We start from the raw sequence: 19249 nt of genomic DNA, 5'->3' as shown, positions 1-19249 counted from the left end.
GAGCGGGAATTTCAAAATCTAGATATTTCACAAGAATGCAGGCATATTCTCTCACAAGCTAGAGCTGTATCGACAAACAAAACATATGCAGCAAAATGGACTCGTTTCTGCCACTGGTGCAACAGACAAAACTTGCATCCGTTTGAGGTACAACCTGAAGGTATTCTGCCTTACCTGCTTTCACTATCTAAGTCAGGTCTGTCGCATGCTTCGGTCAAAGTGCACTTAGCAGCAATATCACGATTCCGGCGGAAGCCAAATGAACCATCTCTCTGGTCATCCAGAGTAATAAAAGAATTTATCAAGGGACTTTTTAGAGTTTTCCCACCCATCCAGCGCCCACCTGTACCGTGGCACCTCAATACAGTCCTATCGCAGCTTATGAGGCCACCCTTTGAGCCCATACACAAGACAGACTTGCAGTTCTTGTCATGGAAAACAGCCCTCCTTCTCGCCTTAACATCAGCAAGGAGGGTTAGCGAAATCCAGGCCTTTTCAGTGGAGGAACCCTTCTTACAATTTCGTCAGGACAGGGTTATATTAAGAACGAATCCTACCTTTATTCCCAAGGTGGCAACGTCTTTTCACCTCAACGAACCCATTATTTTACCTACTTTTTTCAGCAAGCCTTCATCGGAAGCAGAAAGAGCCTTACACTCTCTAGACATTTCTAGATGCCTAAAGTTCTACATTGAAAGGACAAAAACGTTCCGCAAGTCCAAGCAACTATTCATTGCATTTGAAGGGCAGAGGAAAGGTCTTCCATTGTCGAGACTGAGTATTGCTAGATGGATATCCTCAGCTATCCTGAAATGTCACGAAAAAGCGGGGAAGCCGCTATGTTCTAAAGTGCATGCACATTCAACGAGGAAGATGGCAACCTCGATGGCCTTGTTCGCAGGAGTGGCGCTGCCAGACATCTGCAGAGCAGCAACGTGGAAGAGTGTGCATTCATTTACAAGACACTACTGTCTAGACACTGCGTGGAAGGAGGACACGGCAGTGGGACAGGCTGTTCTGAAGCGTCTATTTCAGTAAGGTATGGTCTACTGACATATTATTTTTACTATACAGTGCTTTGATTTATACTTATACATGCATTTATCGTATTACTGATGCTTTCATAGCTACTGTTATATCATTGCTTGCAGCAGAGCTTCCTTCTGAGTTCTGTCCTGGAAACGCTACAAGTCTGGTGAGCACTGCTTACTACTCTGATACAAGCATGTGAATCTATGAAAGATGTAATACTGGAGAAGGAATTAGTTACTTACCTGTAGACTATAGTTCTCCAGTATTATCTTTCATAGATTCACATGCGCCCGCCCGCCTCCCCGTTTCTCAGGCAGATCTTGTTTCTCGGTATTTATCCATGTCTCCCACTCGGGGCGGAAATCTGAGGCAGGAAGCTGCTGCTGGGGAGTGTGAGGGCAGGGCAGCAATGCTGATTGGCTGGCTTTTGGACCAAAACAAAGAAATGGTCTGGTTACCAAATAATACAGCCCCTATGGGGATTGTCTATGCAGTTTTTCTTCTCTATGATACTGCTTGGTCATTCTGTTACCGTGAGACTCCCACCATGACGACGGGGAAGATACAAGCATGTGAATCTATGAAAGATAATACTGGAGAACTATAGTGTACAGGTAAGTAACTAATTCCTTCATGGGTCTGTCTGAGCAGTTCCATTAAATACTATGATGTAGATTTGAATAATAACTACAAGAAGACGCTTTCAATCCTCTCCAAGCCCTTACTGCTTTTTAAACAATGGCTGCATGAAGAGACTTTCACTGCATATTAGTAGTACCTTATAGTACCATTACATTTCATCGTATTATCAGACAAACGTTTTATAAATCCTGCTTGTCCTTGTTCGCAAAACAGACTGGTGGTATGTTTCTTTGCTTTCATCTTAGTGAATGTAGATTTGATGTTAGAATATTGCTAATGGATTTTTGTATTGTACAGGAGCTTTAAGTATCGTAGATCACATATATACTATTTTGGCTCAACACTAGAGGCAATTGTTTCAGATTGTTGGTGTTCTTTTCTGGATGTGTAGGGCCTAGGTTCACTTTAGCATACCACCATAGTTGCATTAATTGTGGTGCTTATTGGAGATATCTTGTTTGATGATTCCAATTAAAAAAAATATTTCTTGTTTTAATATTAAGGTGTCTGTATGCTTCATTAGATTTTTCATGTTTGTCAAAATATGTTCTTTGTGCTATACAAGTGAAACAGTAGTTGTGATGTAGCTTTGTATACATGTTACAACAGTGGTTCCCAAACTGTGTGCTGTGGCTCCCTGGGGAGCCATCAAACATAGCCAGGGGAGCCACCGCTGACCAAGCACTTTAATGCATTTAATGTCAAAGGGTCTGTTGGCTTCAGTTAAACTAATTAGACTTGATCGCATGATGTTGATGATTTGTAAGTGACATGCTTAAAGCTGAAAACGTTGCACTTAATTGATGGCATGTCGAGAGAGATGACCTCCATATTTCACAAGATCCCCACGTTCTAAGACTCGCAAAGTAAGAAGAAGATGCCTGATTTATTTTGTTAGACTCGTCAATAGTTTCGTGTTTTCCAAATGCATTTTACACCAATGCAAGTTATCAGGAAAGTACAGTTGTCCTGTCTATTAAACACACCAAGTGTTAAAAGGAATTGACATTTGTACTTGAATCATAGGTACTTCCAGTACACATTTCTTTCAGTACACACACGTTTCCAGACAGGCCTTCTGTCTCCTTTAGCACAGGGAAGTAAAACACCATATACGACATTAATGCCAACATTTGGAAGCAAGAAAGAGGGACATTTAAAAAGAAGAAATCAGAGGAATTTATTTTACTTGCATTGATTTGGAGGCAATTTTAGGGAGGAGACCGCAAAAATAAAGCTGTATGTGGTTTGAAAAAATCATTAGTTACCTTGCTGAGACAGTGTGTTGGCATGTATGAAATGGGTAGAAATGGAAGTGCATGCAAATATTCTTCAAGCGCATAAACACTTTGGCAATGGGGCCTACATGCATATGGGTGCTATCTAGCACTGTAAGTGGGGTAAAAAAATTGAGAGGGTACTCTAAAAAAGGCATGATGAAAGAAAGTGTAACTAGGAACATTTTATTAATGTAATACAAAAAACCCTGCGTATATGATTATAATACCTTCATCAGCTTCATCCCAATTATTATCAAGTAGAAAAATGCAAGTACTCCCGAGGCCGGGCTTACATCCCCCAACCCTCTAAAAAAAAGTAACAGTGGGGAGCCACAGGCAATGGCTAATGGGTCAAGGGAGTCACAGGTCGAAAACATTTGGGAACCACTGGGTTACAGCATTGGTAACCAACTCACAGTTATGTTGAACCGTCATTTGGTTTACAAAGATAGTTTCCCAAGCTGCTTGAATTTACAAGATGAGATGCAGCTTCACTCCTGTAATAATGTTATTGTGGAAGATGCTGGTTAACTTTTAAAACCATGTAGATGTGGGAAAAGGAGGAACCTAATATGTTCACGGCCAGACTAAAACCTTTGACAAAAGGTCCTCCTGCCTCTTTATCCCCATGGAGATGTGGGAGAACGAAATAAAGGTACCAAAATAGGCTGGTATGTATGGTATGCTTAAATGAGCAACAACTGATATTTGCACAAGGAATGAGTAGAAGAATTTGGACAGGATCCTCGATAGGTTCTGCCAAAAGCCAAATAACCTGTTAAGGTGTGGGTGTGGTGGCTGAAGCATGCTGACCCTGGGTCTGTAGAACTACTAACTCTCTTGCTAAGTGTCCTGTTTGTTATTAACATTGCCAAGGTGCCCTTGAAATATAACTCATTTCTGAGCATCTTAGACGATTGCAATTTTTGGGAATCCCCATACTACCAAAGAGCTCTCTTGATTCCCAAGGTTGAGCCTGTGCAGATACTGTAGGTATCTGGACGAGGATTCTCTGATGAAGCAAGTCACTAGTAATCCTAGCGGGTAATAGTCCTAAAAAAAAACTTTGATGGTTTTGTTGGAAGGGCGTTGAGAGATGAGGAACAATCACAAAGGGTTTCCCTCCTTTTGATTCTTTATCTTTGAAACCAGCCAAGTCTTATAGCTACTTAGAAGCCCATAGTTCTAATCTGAGCTGGAATGCTAATTAATTACTGAAGCATCAAGAATAGCACCCAACGTGCTCAATACAAGCAAAGGTGGCCTGCACTTTTTAAGTAAAACTGAGCTTTCCGTTTTGTTATGATTTTACTTCATGACTTTTGTGCACCACTCAATTCCCCTCTTCTCTCCACAGTATGAACAGGAGATAGCCAAGTTAAAAGACCGTCTGAAGGTATCAAGCAGGCGCCTGGAGGAGTACGAGCGGCGACTTCTGGTCCAGGAACAGCAGATGCAGAAGCTGCTGATGGAGTACAAATCACGCCTAGAGGACAGTGAAGAGCGACTCCGACGACAGCAGGAAGAGAAAGACAGTCAGATGAAGAGCATCATCAGCAGGTAAGGTGCTGTAGAGAATGCGAACTGCAGAGACAGTGGAGAGGGGCTACAGGAGTACAAGCAAGGGGCACACAATAGGTGAGACCAGTGTAGATGCTTGAGAGAAAGGAGGCTGGCAGTGGCAGCAGAGCTGGGCAGCATGAATCTGACCCAAAATAAGACCAACGTACAAGGTTGAAGAGATACATTTCTGCACATGGCGTTAAAGAGAAGGTTACACAGAGACCCTTGGATATCATTGAAGGGAATATCAATGATGCAGTTCCTTCAGTGGGGAGTGGACTGAGCAAACAAGGGCTCAGGAGCAGGATCTTCAAAAGAGGCATAATCAGCAGCTGATCTATACTGTACTTGTGGGAGGGTAGTGTGACCTACAGCAAAGTTGTGTGAAACTTCATATTTTGTATTTTTTTAATGTTTGGATTTCATTTTATATTTATGAAGTACAAATACACCAAGGCTTCTTAGCGTTGAGAAATTGGCAAAATAGGAGAAACTGTAAAAGACATAGGCACAACAGATAATCTGACAAATTAAAAAGATACATGTTCAAAAGTTTACATAGAGAACAGCCCAGATAAACAGAGAAACTCAATTTTGAGTTTTTTCCTCTCCCAGCATGCGGGGTATTGAAAATGCATTGTGTCCCTAAATTTTGGTCCTGGGGATGAGTAGCAGAAAAGGACAGTAGGAATGATAGAGACTTCCTGGTAGGTAAATACTGGATTTGGAGGATAAATCCGGAAGGACAGAACCATGGTTTACTTGATATAAGATAACTATTGCCTTAAAAGAATTCTTTTTTTGTTGGGTAGCCAGTGCACATTTGAGAACAGGAGAGACCTGTTCATGACGGAGGTGCCAGATGAGCAGCCTTATTATGGATTCGCTGCAGGCCCTTCAGATGCACCAAACAGCATACATTTCCATACTCCCATGTGAGCTTGGACCAATGCTAGGACTGCAGGAATGTGGTAGGTCGTTCACCACTACCATCGCCGACCTCATCACACCCCACGCCATCGCCTCCATGGACTACATACTCATCGGAGACCTGAACTTCCACCTCTACAGCCTCAGCGACCCCGACTCCAACACCCTCCTGGACAACCTCGCCAACATCGCACTAAAACAGCTCGTCACCACCCCAACCCACATGGAGGGTTCACCCTTGACCCAATCTTCGCAGGAGGGAACAACATCCACTTCAGCCACACCGTGCAGCCCACCTGAACGGACCACCACTGCGTACACTTCTCTTTCAACATCACCACTGCTCACAAACCCACTCCACGCCCACCGCGAAGGAACTGGAGCAAGGTCACAGAGGGACACCTCAACTCCACCCTCGTCCACGACCCCCACCCCACCTCGACAAAAGTCAACCCTGCAGCCTAGGAACTACACCGCTGGATCACCAACTGCACAGACAAGCTCGTACCCCTCCGCAACCCTGGCATACAATGCCCCTTGAAGGCCACCTGGTGCACCTCCGACCTCCAAGAGGCCAGACACTCCTGCTGAAGTCTCGAAAAACGATGGAGGAACAGCAAAACCACTGAAGACCAGACCCACCTACAAGAACGCCATGACCGAATACCACCAACTCCTCAGATTCACCAAAAGGACCTTCATCCAGAACAAAATCCTCACCAACTCCAGCAACTAGAATGAGCTCTTCAGCATCATCCAGCAATTCACCAAACTCCTTAGTGAAGCCATGGACGTCACACCCTCCCAGGACATCTGCAACAAGCTCTGCTCCTACTTCCACTTGAAAATCAAGGCTCTCCACGACAACTTCCGCGAACAGACTCCAGATACCACCCTACCCTCTAGCAACGACAGCCAGACCACCATCACCGACTGGACCCCGGTCACCACCGAAGATACCACCATGACCAGGAAGAGCACTCACTCAGAAGCCCATACGTACTCCTTCCCGCCGCACATCTTCCACAGAGCTGCTGCCAACATAGCGCCCGAGCTACGACGTACCATCAACGTCACCTTCGAATCCAGTACTTTCCCCGACGACTGGAAGTCGAGCCCCCCCCCCCCCCCCCCCCCCCCCCCCCCCATTCGAGAAACACTCTGCAGACCAGTAGGCCTGAAAAACTACTGACCCATCTCTCTTCTTTACTTCGCAGCCAAGGTCACAGAGAAAATTGTCAACTTCCAGCTGACCACCTTCATCGAAGAGAACGGCATCCTCGACTCTTCTTAATCTAGATTCCACAATAACCACAGCACGAGACTGCCCTCCTCGCCACCACAGACGACATCCGCTTCTCGACCAAAGCCACACTTCGGCCGTCATCTTGCTAGACCTCTCCGCAGCCTTCAACACCCTCTCCCACCGCACTCTCGCAGCCAGACTCCACGACTCCGGCATACAGGGAACCGCCTTCGACTGGCTCCACTCCTTGCTCCCCGGCAGAACCCAAATGATCAGACTCCCGCCTTTCCTCTCCGAACCCACTAAGATCAACTGTGGAGTACCCCAAGTATCATCGCTCAGTCCCACGCTCTTTAACATCTACATGGCTCCCCTCGCTGCCATTGTCAGACAGCATGGACTCGGCATAGTATTCTTCGCCGACGATACCCAGCTCATCTTCTCCTTCACGAAGGACCCCGAAACCACGAGACTCCGCTTCCATGAGAGAATGAAAGACGTCGCAGCTTGGATGAGCACCAGCTGTCTGTAGCTCAACTCAGAAAAGACAGAAGTCTTCATAGTTGGACCCAACCCCTCAGCTTGGGACAGCACCTGGTGGCCCACCGCCTTCGGTAACCCCCACACACCACGCCCGGAACCTTGCCATCATACTTTACTCCTCCCTCAAAATGACTTGCCTGGTCAACGCCTTTGCCTCCACCTGTTCAACACTCTCCGCAAGACCTTCAAGTGGATCCCACCGAAGCCATAAAGACCATCACCCACACACACATAACAAGCAGACTGAACTAAGGAAACTCCCTCTACTCTGGAATCAACAAATCCCTGTAACCCAAACTCAAGGACACTGCGGCCAGACTCGTCCTCGGCATCCCACGACATGAGCACATCACCAAAAACCTGCGAGACCTCCACTGGCTCCCCTTCGAGAAGAGATTAACCTTCAAGCAAATCACCCATGCCTACAAATCCATCCACAACACCGGGTTCATTCGAAAGTTCCAGTTTATAATTTTGGGAAGCGATGTGCTAAAATTCAGTTTCTAAACATTTGGAGATTATTCCTTATTTCAACAAATTTTAATATTTACAAACTTAAGTTTTCTTAGCAATTGCTTCACATGAATGCCAACAATTAGCTTTGAACAGAAATTCAGTTTTTACAAAATACTGCATGGTTGACACTGGTTGCCACAAAAACTTTAATTTGCAGACATAACCACATGTTCGGACTGCTGGTGATGCAAGGATCTGAGAGAGGAATGCTGCTTTTGTTATGGTCATGCGCTATTCTGTCATCCTTTCGGCAGAATGCAGCAGCTATAATGAATATTAATGTGTCTTCTCAGAAGATAGAAGCAAACTTCTCCAACCCACAAAAACTGACTCCGAGATATTCTAGTAATAGCGCAGGATGTTCAAATACTCTACTTGGCTATGGACCAGCTGCATATCTTTGATACTATATGGACTGTTTTTTTTCTGAGTCTGCTGCACAATATTTATAAGATGTCAATTGCTATTGTCTGTCACTATTAATGTTTCTGTCTGAGACTTTGATAAAGTGCAGGTTTTTGTATCAAGATGCTCCATAGACCTATTTCTACATCTCGTGTAAGACAGCACTTTTGAGACATTTTGTTAACACACAAGGGGCTTAAAACCCTCCTGTTGCTTACAATTGGTTGGCTTCATTGTCAGTCTTGCTGGCTCCTGTTTGGTCAGCGCCCCTGGCTTCACTTTCTGTGGAGTGGTGTGGCTCACTGGTTAGAGGCGGCAGACCCGGAAGCAGAGAACGGCCCGGGACCAGGGTTCAATTCCTGACGCGGCAGGGTCGTGGACCAGGGTCAGCGGACTCGATAATTCTCACCTCGGTGCCTACTCTAACCAGGGATCACACTCGGCAACTCTGGGCATTAGCTTGCCTCATCTCTACAACGGCCCCCCACATTCGCCGGGGATGCCTGGTTTCACCTTGGAGATACCCAGTAGGGATCATCTCACAGGGATAGCCAGGACGGGTTCCCCAGCGGTCTACAGCGCCACGACGCCTCAGGGCAGCAGTGCGCTTTACAAGACACATACATTTACATTCATGTGTTTCTCCTGTCCCTAGAGTATGGACGAAGTACTGATTCCTGTTTTTTGGGGAGTGCCCCTCCCCTGCTTCTGCTGTCTTTCCCTGCCTATTTCTTTACTTCTACAGGGAGAACTTCATAAGAGTGTATGTATTTTAGGTTGTCTGTGTTTTTGTTTTTGCTCCACACTGTTATGTTTATTGGTTTGTTTCCTTTTACTTTTCATCCCCCCTTCTACTCTTTGGTACAGCGTGACAACACAAGTCGGCAATAGGTTATTAACGTTGCTTTTTACAGTGCTTTCAAAATACCTTAATTGCTTCGCACCATCGCTATTAGTTAGCATTTGTTCAATTTGTAACAAAGCGCTTTTTGGTATGTGTTTCATGATTTATAGGCAGCATTGGGCATGACTAAAATATTTTATGCAAAGCTCTTTTTTGCTTGTTTGGATGCTCCCATAAATGTGCCCATAGTCACAAAGATTACCATGCCATACCATGCTATATAGTGACAGGCCATACCATACTACACTACAGGCCAGACTTTAGTCTTACCATAGCATTCTGTACAATGACACAACATACCATGCTATGTACAATCTCAGGCTATGTAATATCAAACCATGCAGTGGCAGGCCATACCACAATATACTAAACAATGACAGACTATACCATACAGTGACGGGCCATTCAGTTCCATGATATACTATCATTGACGGGCCATAACCATGTTATGTTACAAACCATAATCATGTCATACTATACAATGATAAACCATACTACACCATACAATGACCAGCCATGCTGTGAGAAGTTGGCCTGATATGCAGTGCTCACTATTCTAGTGATCACTATGTATCAGTCCAAACAACCCTTATTGATGATTGGTTGTAAGTCAACCGATAGACCAGCTATCCTAGTAGCATGGACAAGAGCAGTCTTTAGGCTAGACTCTAGAGGGCGTGTTAAGCCAGCTGTTATGCCATCACATATACCCCTTGAACACCAAGTGAAAGGACACCACACAAGTGTTATGAAAATAAACAGTGTATTTATTTAGATCACAACAGCCCTGTACTCTTTAACCCCTTAAGTGCTGCCTCTGTGCATTGGCCGACGGCAGCACTACCTCCCCAGTGCTGCGCACGACCATTGAACGTCCATTCAGCACTAGTTCTAATGGACAGCGCAGCACTGGGGAGAGATGTGTAATAGCAGCTATGAGGTTATGAGGACAGGGTACTAAGCACACAACAAAACTCTTACGAAAATACTTTAAGTTGCACAATTTGCACAAATGCCCGAGGGGCACGAAAAACCATATACTACAAAAGTGGAATGCGAAATTACTAGCAGGTAAGTACTAATCTCATAGGGTTTGGAATCGCTAGGACTGGCCTACTGAACCTTCAGATTACTAGCAGGGGGCCTAGGGGACTCGGGTGCAGAGTGTGCACTCTCACGCGGGATGCGGGACAAAGTCTATGGAGGCTGGTAAAAGCAAAGTTAGTGTTCTCGGGTGAACCCGACTAGGTAGGTCAAAAACGAAAGTGGATCTAGGCACTTAGAGAGTTGTTCTACGCTGGAGCACCGGAGTACTCGGTTTACCTAGCCCAGGGGCTGCGGCTGCATAGGGTTCAAGTGTCGTCGGAAACCCTCGTTGACGAACCAGGAGCCTGAAAGAAGTTGTTGCTGGCAGGCGACCAGTGAAGTTTGTTCGGTGGATCCAAGCCTGGATCGAAGATGGAAGACACCTGTAAGCAGAGGGGACCAAGTCCTGAATCACTAGCCAGTGATCAGATGGGCACCAGAATGGCACCGGATGGAGTCACCTTGACCAGGTGAGTGGGCGACGCTGGGCTCTGCAGTCTCACGGACCAGGAGGCGTTGTCGGCGACCAGGATGGAGGTGCGAGCTGTCCCACGATGGTTGCTGCTGTCGACGTCGCTGGACCCAGGATTGGGGCAACAAGTCTTGGCAAATTCAAGCCCACGCGGTGGACCTAAAATGGCGTCTGGAGTGGACCAGGAGGGTCCGGGGTGCTCCTCTTTTGGAGGGGAGCAAGGGCCAGTCTGGAGCAACCAGACCAGCAGTGTTGTTGTCGTCGGTCGTCGTCGGGAAGGCCACAAGCCAGCGGGCTAGTAGCCAGACAACGCGGTGAGCAGCAAAAAGCAGAAGGGCCCCACTCAGATCTGGTGGATGCTGGAGGGCTGTACTTCGGTGCTGGAGCTGCTCGGGGTTGGGGCTTCTCGGACCCCAAAGCGCTCACACGAGGATCCCTCGGCGGTCGTGCTGGATAGAAGTCGTGCAGTTCTGATGATGGCCGGTCCCTCAAGGTCTCGTCGCACCTACGGTTCTCAGCTTAGCTGTAGAGGTAGGTAGAGGTCAGAGGTGCCAGGGAAGCTGGGTCTCGTCGTGCTGGTCGGTCGGATTCCGGAGGAAGGACGTGCAGCAAACCGCAGTGTTCTTAGATGGTGCCTGCGGATGCAGGGTGACTACTCCTTAGCCACAAGGGAGAAATCTTAGGAAGAAGTCTTGAGTTCCTTTCGTAGAAAGTAGTTTCAGGATTCAAAGATGATCTAATTTGGAAGGGGGCCCGCTCCTATCTTTATACTAAGAAAAGGGTCTGGCACGCGACTAGGTCCTGCCCATGGGTGGGACTGGGAAGGGGGTGGTTACACCCCTCCCCCATGCCGGACTTTCCCCAGCTCAGGGGCTGGTGTGTCCCTGGAACTGGTTCTAGCCGGCGGATGCATAGTGAGCACCGGGGTGCCACTTGCAGTCATCTTCCTCTAAAGCCCTGCCTACCCAGGATACACAAAACCCTGTCTGGGATGGTGCTAGCACCGCCCCTGACAGGAAACCCTTTGTCCAAGCTCCCCTCGCTGGAAGGACTCCCAGCTGCAGGGGGTCAGACTTGTCTGTGGTGGCAGCATCCATTTTGTGATGCTGAGGCTCGAGTTAACTTTAACCGGGGTTCACAGTTACATACATGTCGTGTCATTTCTAGAAGGGTGGAATGCTAACCCCGTCGCCAGAATTGGCGAGGGGTTAGTATTCCAATTCGTATGACACCTTACTCGACATGTTTTGATAAAGCGATACCAGAGTTGGCATTTAACCGCGAAGATTATAATCCACTTAAGAGTATATGGTATGCGTTATCATGGAACAGCTATTAGGACTTGGTTCCGCAAGCTGCAAACGGGCTCAGCTCATGCCAGAGCACCATCTCACACGATTCCAAGCACTCTGCCTTCAGGATTGTCAAGGCCTGCCATAGGAGTGACTGATAGGAATCTGGGTGTCCATTTTAGGGTTAGATATAGGTATACTATATCTAAAGCAAAGGTTGATTACACCACTTTGCCCCAGCTGTCGTGCAGCCAGTTGTGTCAGATTTAGATGGCCAGCCGGGGGTGGCATAATACATGCTGTAGCCCCTGGTAGGCCCTGGGTACACCTATGCCCTGAGTTACAGGGTCTGATAAGGTGGCCCAGTACCAATTTGATATGTACCTAAGGTACATGGAATCCATTTTACAGAGAGAGCAGTAGGCCTGGGGTCCTGATTGGCAGGGTCCCAGGCCAACTAAGTCGGAAAACCAGAAAAACACCAGGCAAAAAGTTGGGGGCAACCATAGTCAGGTATCCACCTTCCTACACATGCCATACCATACTATTCAATGACAGACCGAACCATACTATACAATGAAAGGCCATACTGTGCTATACAATAACAGGCCATACTGTAGTATGCGACCGGCTACACCATACCATACTATACAATGACAGGCCATACCATACTTTACAATGACAGACCATACCATACTTTTCAGTGACAGGCCATAACATACCACAGCACTCCATACCATAGAATGACAGACCATGTCATACTATATACAATGACATTCCATGCTATACAATGACAGATCAAACCATGCTATACCGTGACTGGCCATACCATGCATACTATACAATACAATGACAGACCATACAATGACTTACCATAATATATTCTGCAATGACAGGCCATACCCTACTATACAATACAGTGACAGACCATACATAATATACAATACAATGCCATACTTTACTATAGAAGGCCAGGCCATGCCATACCTACCATACAGTACAATAACTTGCCACACCATACTATACAATGACAGACCATACCATATTCTACTATACAATGACAGGCCATGGCATATCATACCATAAAATACAATGAGCAGGTATACCATACCGTACAATACTTTACAATGACAGGCTATAACATACCATAAAATGACAAACCATACCATTCAATGATTTGCCTTACAATACCATACAATGGCAGGCCTTGCAACATCATACTGTACAATGGCAGACCATACCATACTATATCGTAACAGGCCATAAGTACCGTATTAAACAATAGAATACCATACAGTAAATTGATAGACCATATCATACCATACCATACTATAGAATGACAGGCCATAGCATACAATGATGGGCCCTACCATACTATATAATGACAGGTGGTCCCTTCATATACTATACAAGCATTTCTTTTTTCTCACCCTTGCTGTACAACATGGCTAAAACAAAACATGGACAGCGCCAATAGATCTTGCATAGGTGAGACCTGTTGGCTTTGCCAGCGCAAGTTTTCCTGTAGGTATACTATATTTTTTCTCAAAGGAATACATTACTGTTGCTTACTTTTCCCCCAATTTTGTTAGAATCTTCAGTTACTGACCATTTTCGATTGGTAGGCTCTAATGAGAGATTGATAGGGTGAGGGAGATAAACTTTCTAACTGATAATTCTTCTATTGTGTCCTTATTTTGTTGCATTGGTTGATCATGCCGTTACTTGTATGGTGATTCTTCTTATAACTCAATAAAGATTTGATGTACCAGCCAGAATTCTTCTACCAACATGTATTTAAACATGGAAGCTAATCAGAAAGCGTAGCAGTCAATCAGATTTGTACAATAAAACGGGTTCACCAGTATTAGGGGTGTCTTTCATAGATTCACATGCTTGAATATTCCCCGTCGTCGAAGTGGGAGTCCCACAGTAAATAAAATAGCAATAATGTTAAATATATATAAATATATATAATACATATGTACACATAATACATGATAAAGAATAGGAAACATAATAGAAACCTCAAAAAAACGATTCCTACATAGGAATGCATGGTAAAGCGGAAAAAACGACTTGTAACACATTAGTGTCATTATGTTAGTCCAAATTACAGCCAATCCGGCGTCAGCACCCTCTAGAACCTTCTCCTCAGATGCTCAAGCCCTCAGATTTTCTATCGCACGTCGTGTGAAGGGAGTCTCACTGAGCTCTGCTCAGTTTTCACCTCTACTCATCTAGTTCCAGTGTTTTTTCACAACATGTCAAGTAAGAAGTCTTTATTTGGACCTTGCTCTTCTTGTGGGAAGCTGCGCTTTTTTGAAAAGGACCCCCACCAGAAGTGTATATACTGTTTATACCCTGATCATGAGGCTAGCAGCTGCAAGTTCTGTAGAACTTTTTCTACAAAGACTCTGAAGGACAGAGAAGGCCGCCTTCTACTTTGGCTTCAACGTCTAAAAGACGAGGATTCTGTCCTGTCAGACGCAGAAAGTTTTCATTCTGGACTTTCTTCAGCAGCATCCAAGCGTGGTAGTTTACAGGATGTTCCATCTCCTTTCCTCAAAAAGATGAGGTTGGCCTTGCCTCTAGCTCCTGTGGCGTCTTCAGCCACCCCTACCACCTTTACGCCCACGAGACCTGGCTTACGGGCGTCTTCTGCTGCCTCTCGAGGTGTTTCCACGCCTCTCAAAGTTCCGCCGTCGACGGAAGCGTCTACAAGCGCTCCGACGACGAGAACGGCATTTGCTGCATCCTAGACGAGGACACTGACTACTACCTCAGCTACGTCGACGAGGGTTGCCTTGCCTTCTAAGCCAGTTCCTTTGACGATTCCCATTTCCTCGTCGGCGAAGAAGAAAGAAAGTCTCCAAGAAATCTTCGTCGTCAACGACGGCGACTCCGTCGACCAAGATCTCGTCGACGAAGATACCGTTGACCAAGGACTCGTCGACGAAGACATCGTCGGCCAAAGCCTCGTCGACGAAGACTCCGTCTACGGAGGTTCCACTGGGGTCGACGACCGTTCCGTCGACGATTGCTTCGTCGACGACCTCGTCTACAGCGGTTCAACCGTCGACAGTGGCCCCGACGACAATTCCGTCGACGGCCGTACCGTCGACGATGATTTCTCCAAAACTATCTTCGTCGACGAGCAAGTCAATATCGTCTACGTTAACGCCGACAGCACCGTCGACCACCACTTTCCTTTGCCTCGTTGCCGTTAGTGCCTTTGAAGACTTCAGAATCTTCTCATCATTGCGACAAGGCTCCTTGTCACCAGCTCTCTGATCCAGAGCTGCAACCACCTTCTCCAATGTTTGACACTACATCTGAGACTGACTCGGAACAAGAAGGGGATACCTTTGGAGCGGCACAAAGTCCATCTGACTTAAGTGTCAGGACTCGGATTCTGTCGAAGGTGACGGTGATCAACAGTCTTAATCTGAGGAACAGCTGGTCCAAGACCCTATGGTTACCATTCCTTTAACTCTGATCTCAAATCTCCAGCATATGCTGGATGATTACAACCGCTGTTTCCCAGCTACGCCACAGAGTACACCGGCACCATCTCCGGCTACCGTAGCACTGCCTCCACCTTCTCGGCCACCTGTGTTACCACCTACAACTTCGTCTCAGGTTCAGGCGTCTATTAGGATCCATACAACGGTTTATCCGCAGGATGCGGATGATGAGGCGGTCCCGGAGCGCGAGGACGGAGAGGTCCCAGACAATTCGGATGAAGCAGGCGACCAGGATATGGCGGAATGGGATGATTATCGGGCACAGACGCCCTAACCTCAGCCAGGGAACTCTGGAGATTCACCTCCAGTAGATATCGCCAGTTTCCATCTTTTAATGGATAAAGCAGCTCTGCGCTTTAAATTACCAAGATCACGTGAGGAGGACTGTTTCCTTTATGATTTTAAAGACAAACCTTATAAACAGACCCACACAATTCCTATCATTGATTTTGTTTGGAAGGAAGGAATTAAACTCATGACTGCTCCAAACTCCTTACCTGCACAGATACCGCGCCTTGAGAAAAAGTACAAGAACCCGATTGGCTCTCAGGCTTGCTTGCTTTCTCACCCCAAGCCAGACTCGGTAGTGACTCAGGCCGCACAGCGTCGAGCCCGGAACCCAGCGGCTCCTATCACAGCCCCTCCGGATAGAGAGGGTCGACTCCTGGATGCTATTGGCCGCAAGTTCTCAACAATGGCTTCCACATCTGTCCGCGCAGCCAATGCCTTAGCCATCTTGGGACGTTATGACCGACAGATGTGGTCAGACATTTCAGATCTGATGGAACTCATACCTGATGCTTCCAAGGCTGACGCTCTACAGATCCTTCGCGATGGACAGAGAATGTCAGAAGAAATGATCAACTGCGCAGTCGATGTTGCTAACACAGGATTCCGTCTGTTTGCGCGTGTGGCTGCACTCCGACGACAAGGTTGGCTAAAGTCCACATCCTTCCGGCAGGAAGGCCAATCCAAAATACTGGACATGCCCTATGATGGGGAATCGTTATTCGTATCCCATATTGATGACGCCCTGGAGTCCATTAAGAAAGACACCGATACGGCTAAGTCTTTAAGCACATTACAATTTCGGAAACAGTCCTTTCGAGGTGCGCGCGGACGCGGCACTTCTTCCAACGTTCGAGGTGGGCAGCAATACCGCTCATACAATCAGAGCGGCTAACGTTACACGCCCAATCAGCTATCTCGCCAGCAGTGCTCCAGGCCTTACAGAGGAAAGTCCTCTTACCGGGGATCCAACTTGAAGCGCCAATGACTTTTCTCACCATCAAAGTGTTGGAGGTCGAATCTCTCTGTTTTATTCTCAGGGTCCTCGATCACCTCGGACCGCTGGGTTTTTGACATTGTACGACGCGGTCATACCCTAGAGTTTGTAGAGATTCCTCCGTGTACTCCACCTCTTGTGTTAAAAGGTGCAGTCGAAGTGGTCCTGAAACATCAAAGATGAGAGGGGTTTTACTCTCGATTCTTCCTCATACTCAAGAAGACCGGAGATTGGCGACCCATTCTGGATCTGGGGGCTCTCAACCAGTTCCTAAAGTCCCAATCGTTCCGCATGCTGACGTTACAGGAAATCCTGCGTCTTCTATCCCGCGAGGATTTCATGACCACCATAGACCTTCAAGACGCATACTTTCATGTCCCTATTATTCAACAACATCGCCAGTACCTGCGTTTCAAGGTGGGGCCAATGCATTTTCAGGTCAAAGTTCTGCCCTTCGGGTTGCGATCAGCTCCTCGTGTGTTCACGAAGGCACTGGCCCCTGTGGTGGCTCACCTGCGTCTACAAGGCGTTCAAATCTTTCCATATTTAGACGATTGCCTTCTAAAGTCTCATTCCCACCATCAGCTATGTCAGGATACGCGCCTTTGCCAGCAGGTGTTTCAGTCCCTGGGGTTGACCATCAACGTCGAAAATTCACAGTTTGCACCTCTGCAGACCAAATCCTTTTTGGGAGCGATCCTAGACACGAAGCTCTCAAAAGCGTTCGTCTCCAGCGAGCAACGTCACAAGATCCTACGTCTGGTTTCCCTCATTCGAAGAAAACAGTCCGTTTCTGTTCGAACGTTAAAATCATCCTTGGGAATGGCTTAATCTTGTATCGCACTGATCCCAAATTGCAGGTTGTGCGCCCGTGCCATTCAGGAAGAACTGGACTTACAGTGGCGTCAGGCCTCCGGGTCCTTCAACGACCTTGTCGCAGTCACAACCCGCATGAGAAAGAGCTTGCTATGGTGGGCACAACCTACCAACCTGGAAATGGGAACTTCCTTTCTCGTTCACGCACCAGATCTCACGCTGACGACAGACGCCTCCCTGGAGGGGTGGGGCGCTCATCTCCAGGGCCTATCCATCAAGGGCATGTGGACTCCGCCCCAGCGCAAGTGGCATATCAACAGGCTGGAGTTGATGGCGATCTTCCTAGCGCTCAAGTCATTCCTCCCTGTAGTTCACGGGGAGTCAGTGCTGATCCAAACGGACAATACCACCAGTATGCACTACGTGAACAAACAGGAAGGAACCAAGTCTCCTCATCTGTCTCACTTGGCCCAGTCGATCTGGGATTGGGCTCTCCGCCACCAGATCACCTTGACAGCCGTCCACCTTCCGGGCGTGTCCAACATTTTGGCGGACTCTCTGAGCAGGTCCACTTCCTCAACACACGAATGGGAACTGCACCAGCCAACTCTAGATCTTGTCTTTCGCCAGTGGGGTCACCCAGATCTAGACCTCTTTGCAACACCGGAGAATCGGAAATGTCCGTCTTATGCAGGTTGGCATCCCCACCCCGGGTCGTGCGGGAATGCCCTTTTGATAGACTGGTGCGATCTATTCGCTTACGCTTTTCGGCCGATTCCATTAATACCGCTGGTGCTGTGGAAGATGCGGAGACAGCCTTGCCACATCCTGTTGATCGCACCTCGTTGGCCCAGATAGGCATGTTTTTCAGAACTGCTTCTGTTGTCCCAATGCGATCCCATTCCTCTGAGCCCTCGTTCAGACCTACTATCAATGGACAGAGGTCTAGTGTGCCATCCAGACCCCTCCACGCTGCAATTGTGGGCATGGAACCTGAGCACCTTGAATTCGCAGATTTGAACTTATCTCAGGAATGCAGAGACATCCTGGCTCAAGCTAGGGCTTCGTCTACCATCACAACTTATAAACTCAAGTGGAAGAGATTCTGCCATTAGTGTGTTGCAGCCAATGTCCATCCCATCCATTCCACTCCAGAGCAGCTTCTTCCATTCTTCTTAAGCCTTGCTCAGTCAGGACTCTCTCATTCTACCCTGAGAGTTTTCTTAGCTGCAATATCTCGTTTCCGACACGATGGCTCTTCTTCCCTCTGTTCGCCCAGAATCATACGTCAATTCTTCAAAGGACTTTTCCGCAAGTTCCCACCTGTTCGGCGCCCTCCTCCATCTTGGCACCTCAATGTTGTACTATCCCAACTTATGAAGTCACCATTTGAACCTATCCATAAAACGGATATCAAATTCCTCACCTGGAAGGTTGCTCTTCTTTTGGCTTTGACCTCATCTCGTTGCGTGAGCGACCTTCACGCTTTCACTATCAAGCCTCCTTATCTTCAGTTCAGGCCTAACGGAGTGGCGCTCTGCACCAACCCCTCTTTCCTACCTAAAGTACCGACAGACTTTCATTTGAATGAGCCTGTGTTCCTGAGAACTTTCTTTCCGGACCCTAAGTCTCCGGCGGAGCAGCGCTTGCACTCTTTGGACATCAAACAATGCCTTAAATTTTACATTGCCAGAACTGCCTCCTTCCGCA

At 47.0% G+C, this 19249-nt stretch overlaps 1 protein-coding gene across 6 annotated transcripts in view; it reads left to right on the top strand.

Moving 5' to 3' along the window:
• The window catches only part of RASAL2 (RAS protein activator like 2), a 785014-nt gene that overhangs the window by 727666 nt on the left and 38099 nt on the right, over nt 1-19249 (top strand). For all 6 annotated transcript variants that reach the window (XM_086956462.1, XM_086956457.1, XM_086956450.1 and 3 more), the window contains one exon: nt 4312-4514. In XM_086956462.1, coding sequence (XP_086812588.1) covers nt 4312-4514 — 203 coding nt within the window. The remainder of the gene's footprint in view (nt 1-4311; nt 4515-19249) is intronic.

Source organism: Lissotriton vulgaris, chromosome 1_1, assembly GCF_964263255.1.
Source record: "Lissotriton vulgaris chromosome 1_1, aLisVul1.2, whole genome shotgun sequence".
NCBI lineage: Eukaryota > Metazoa > Chordata > Amphibia > Caudata > Salamandridae > Lissotriton > Lissotriton vulgaris.
Note: the sequence above shows the minus strand (reverse complement) of the source record. Positions and strands in the feature narration are given on the sequence as shown.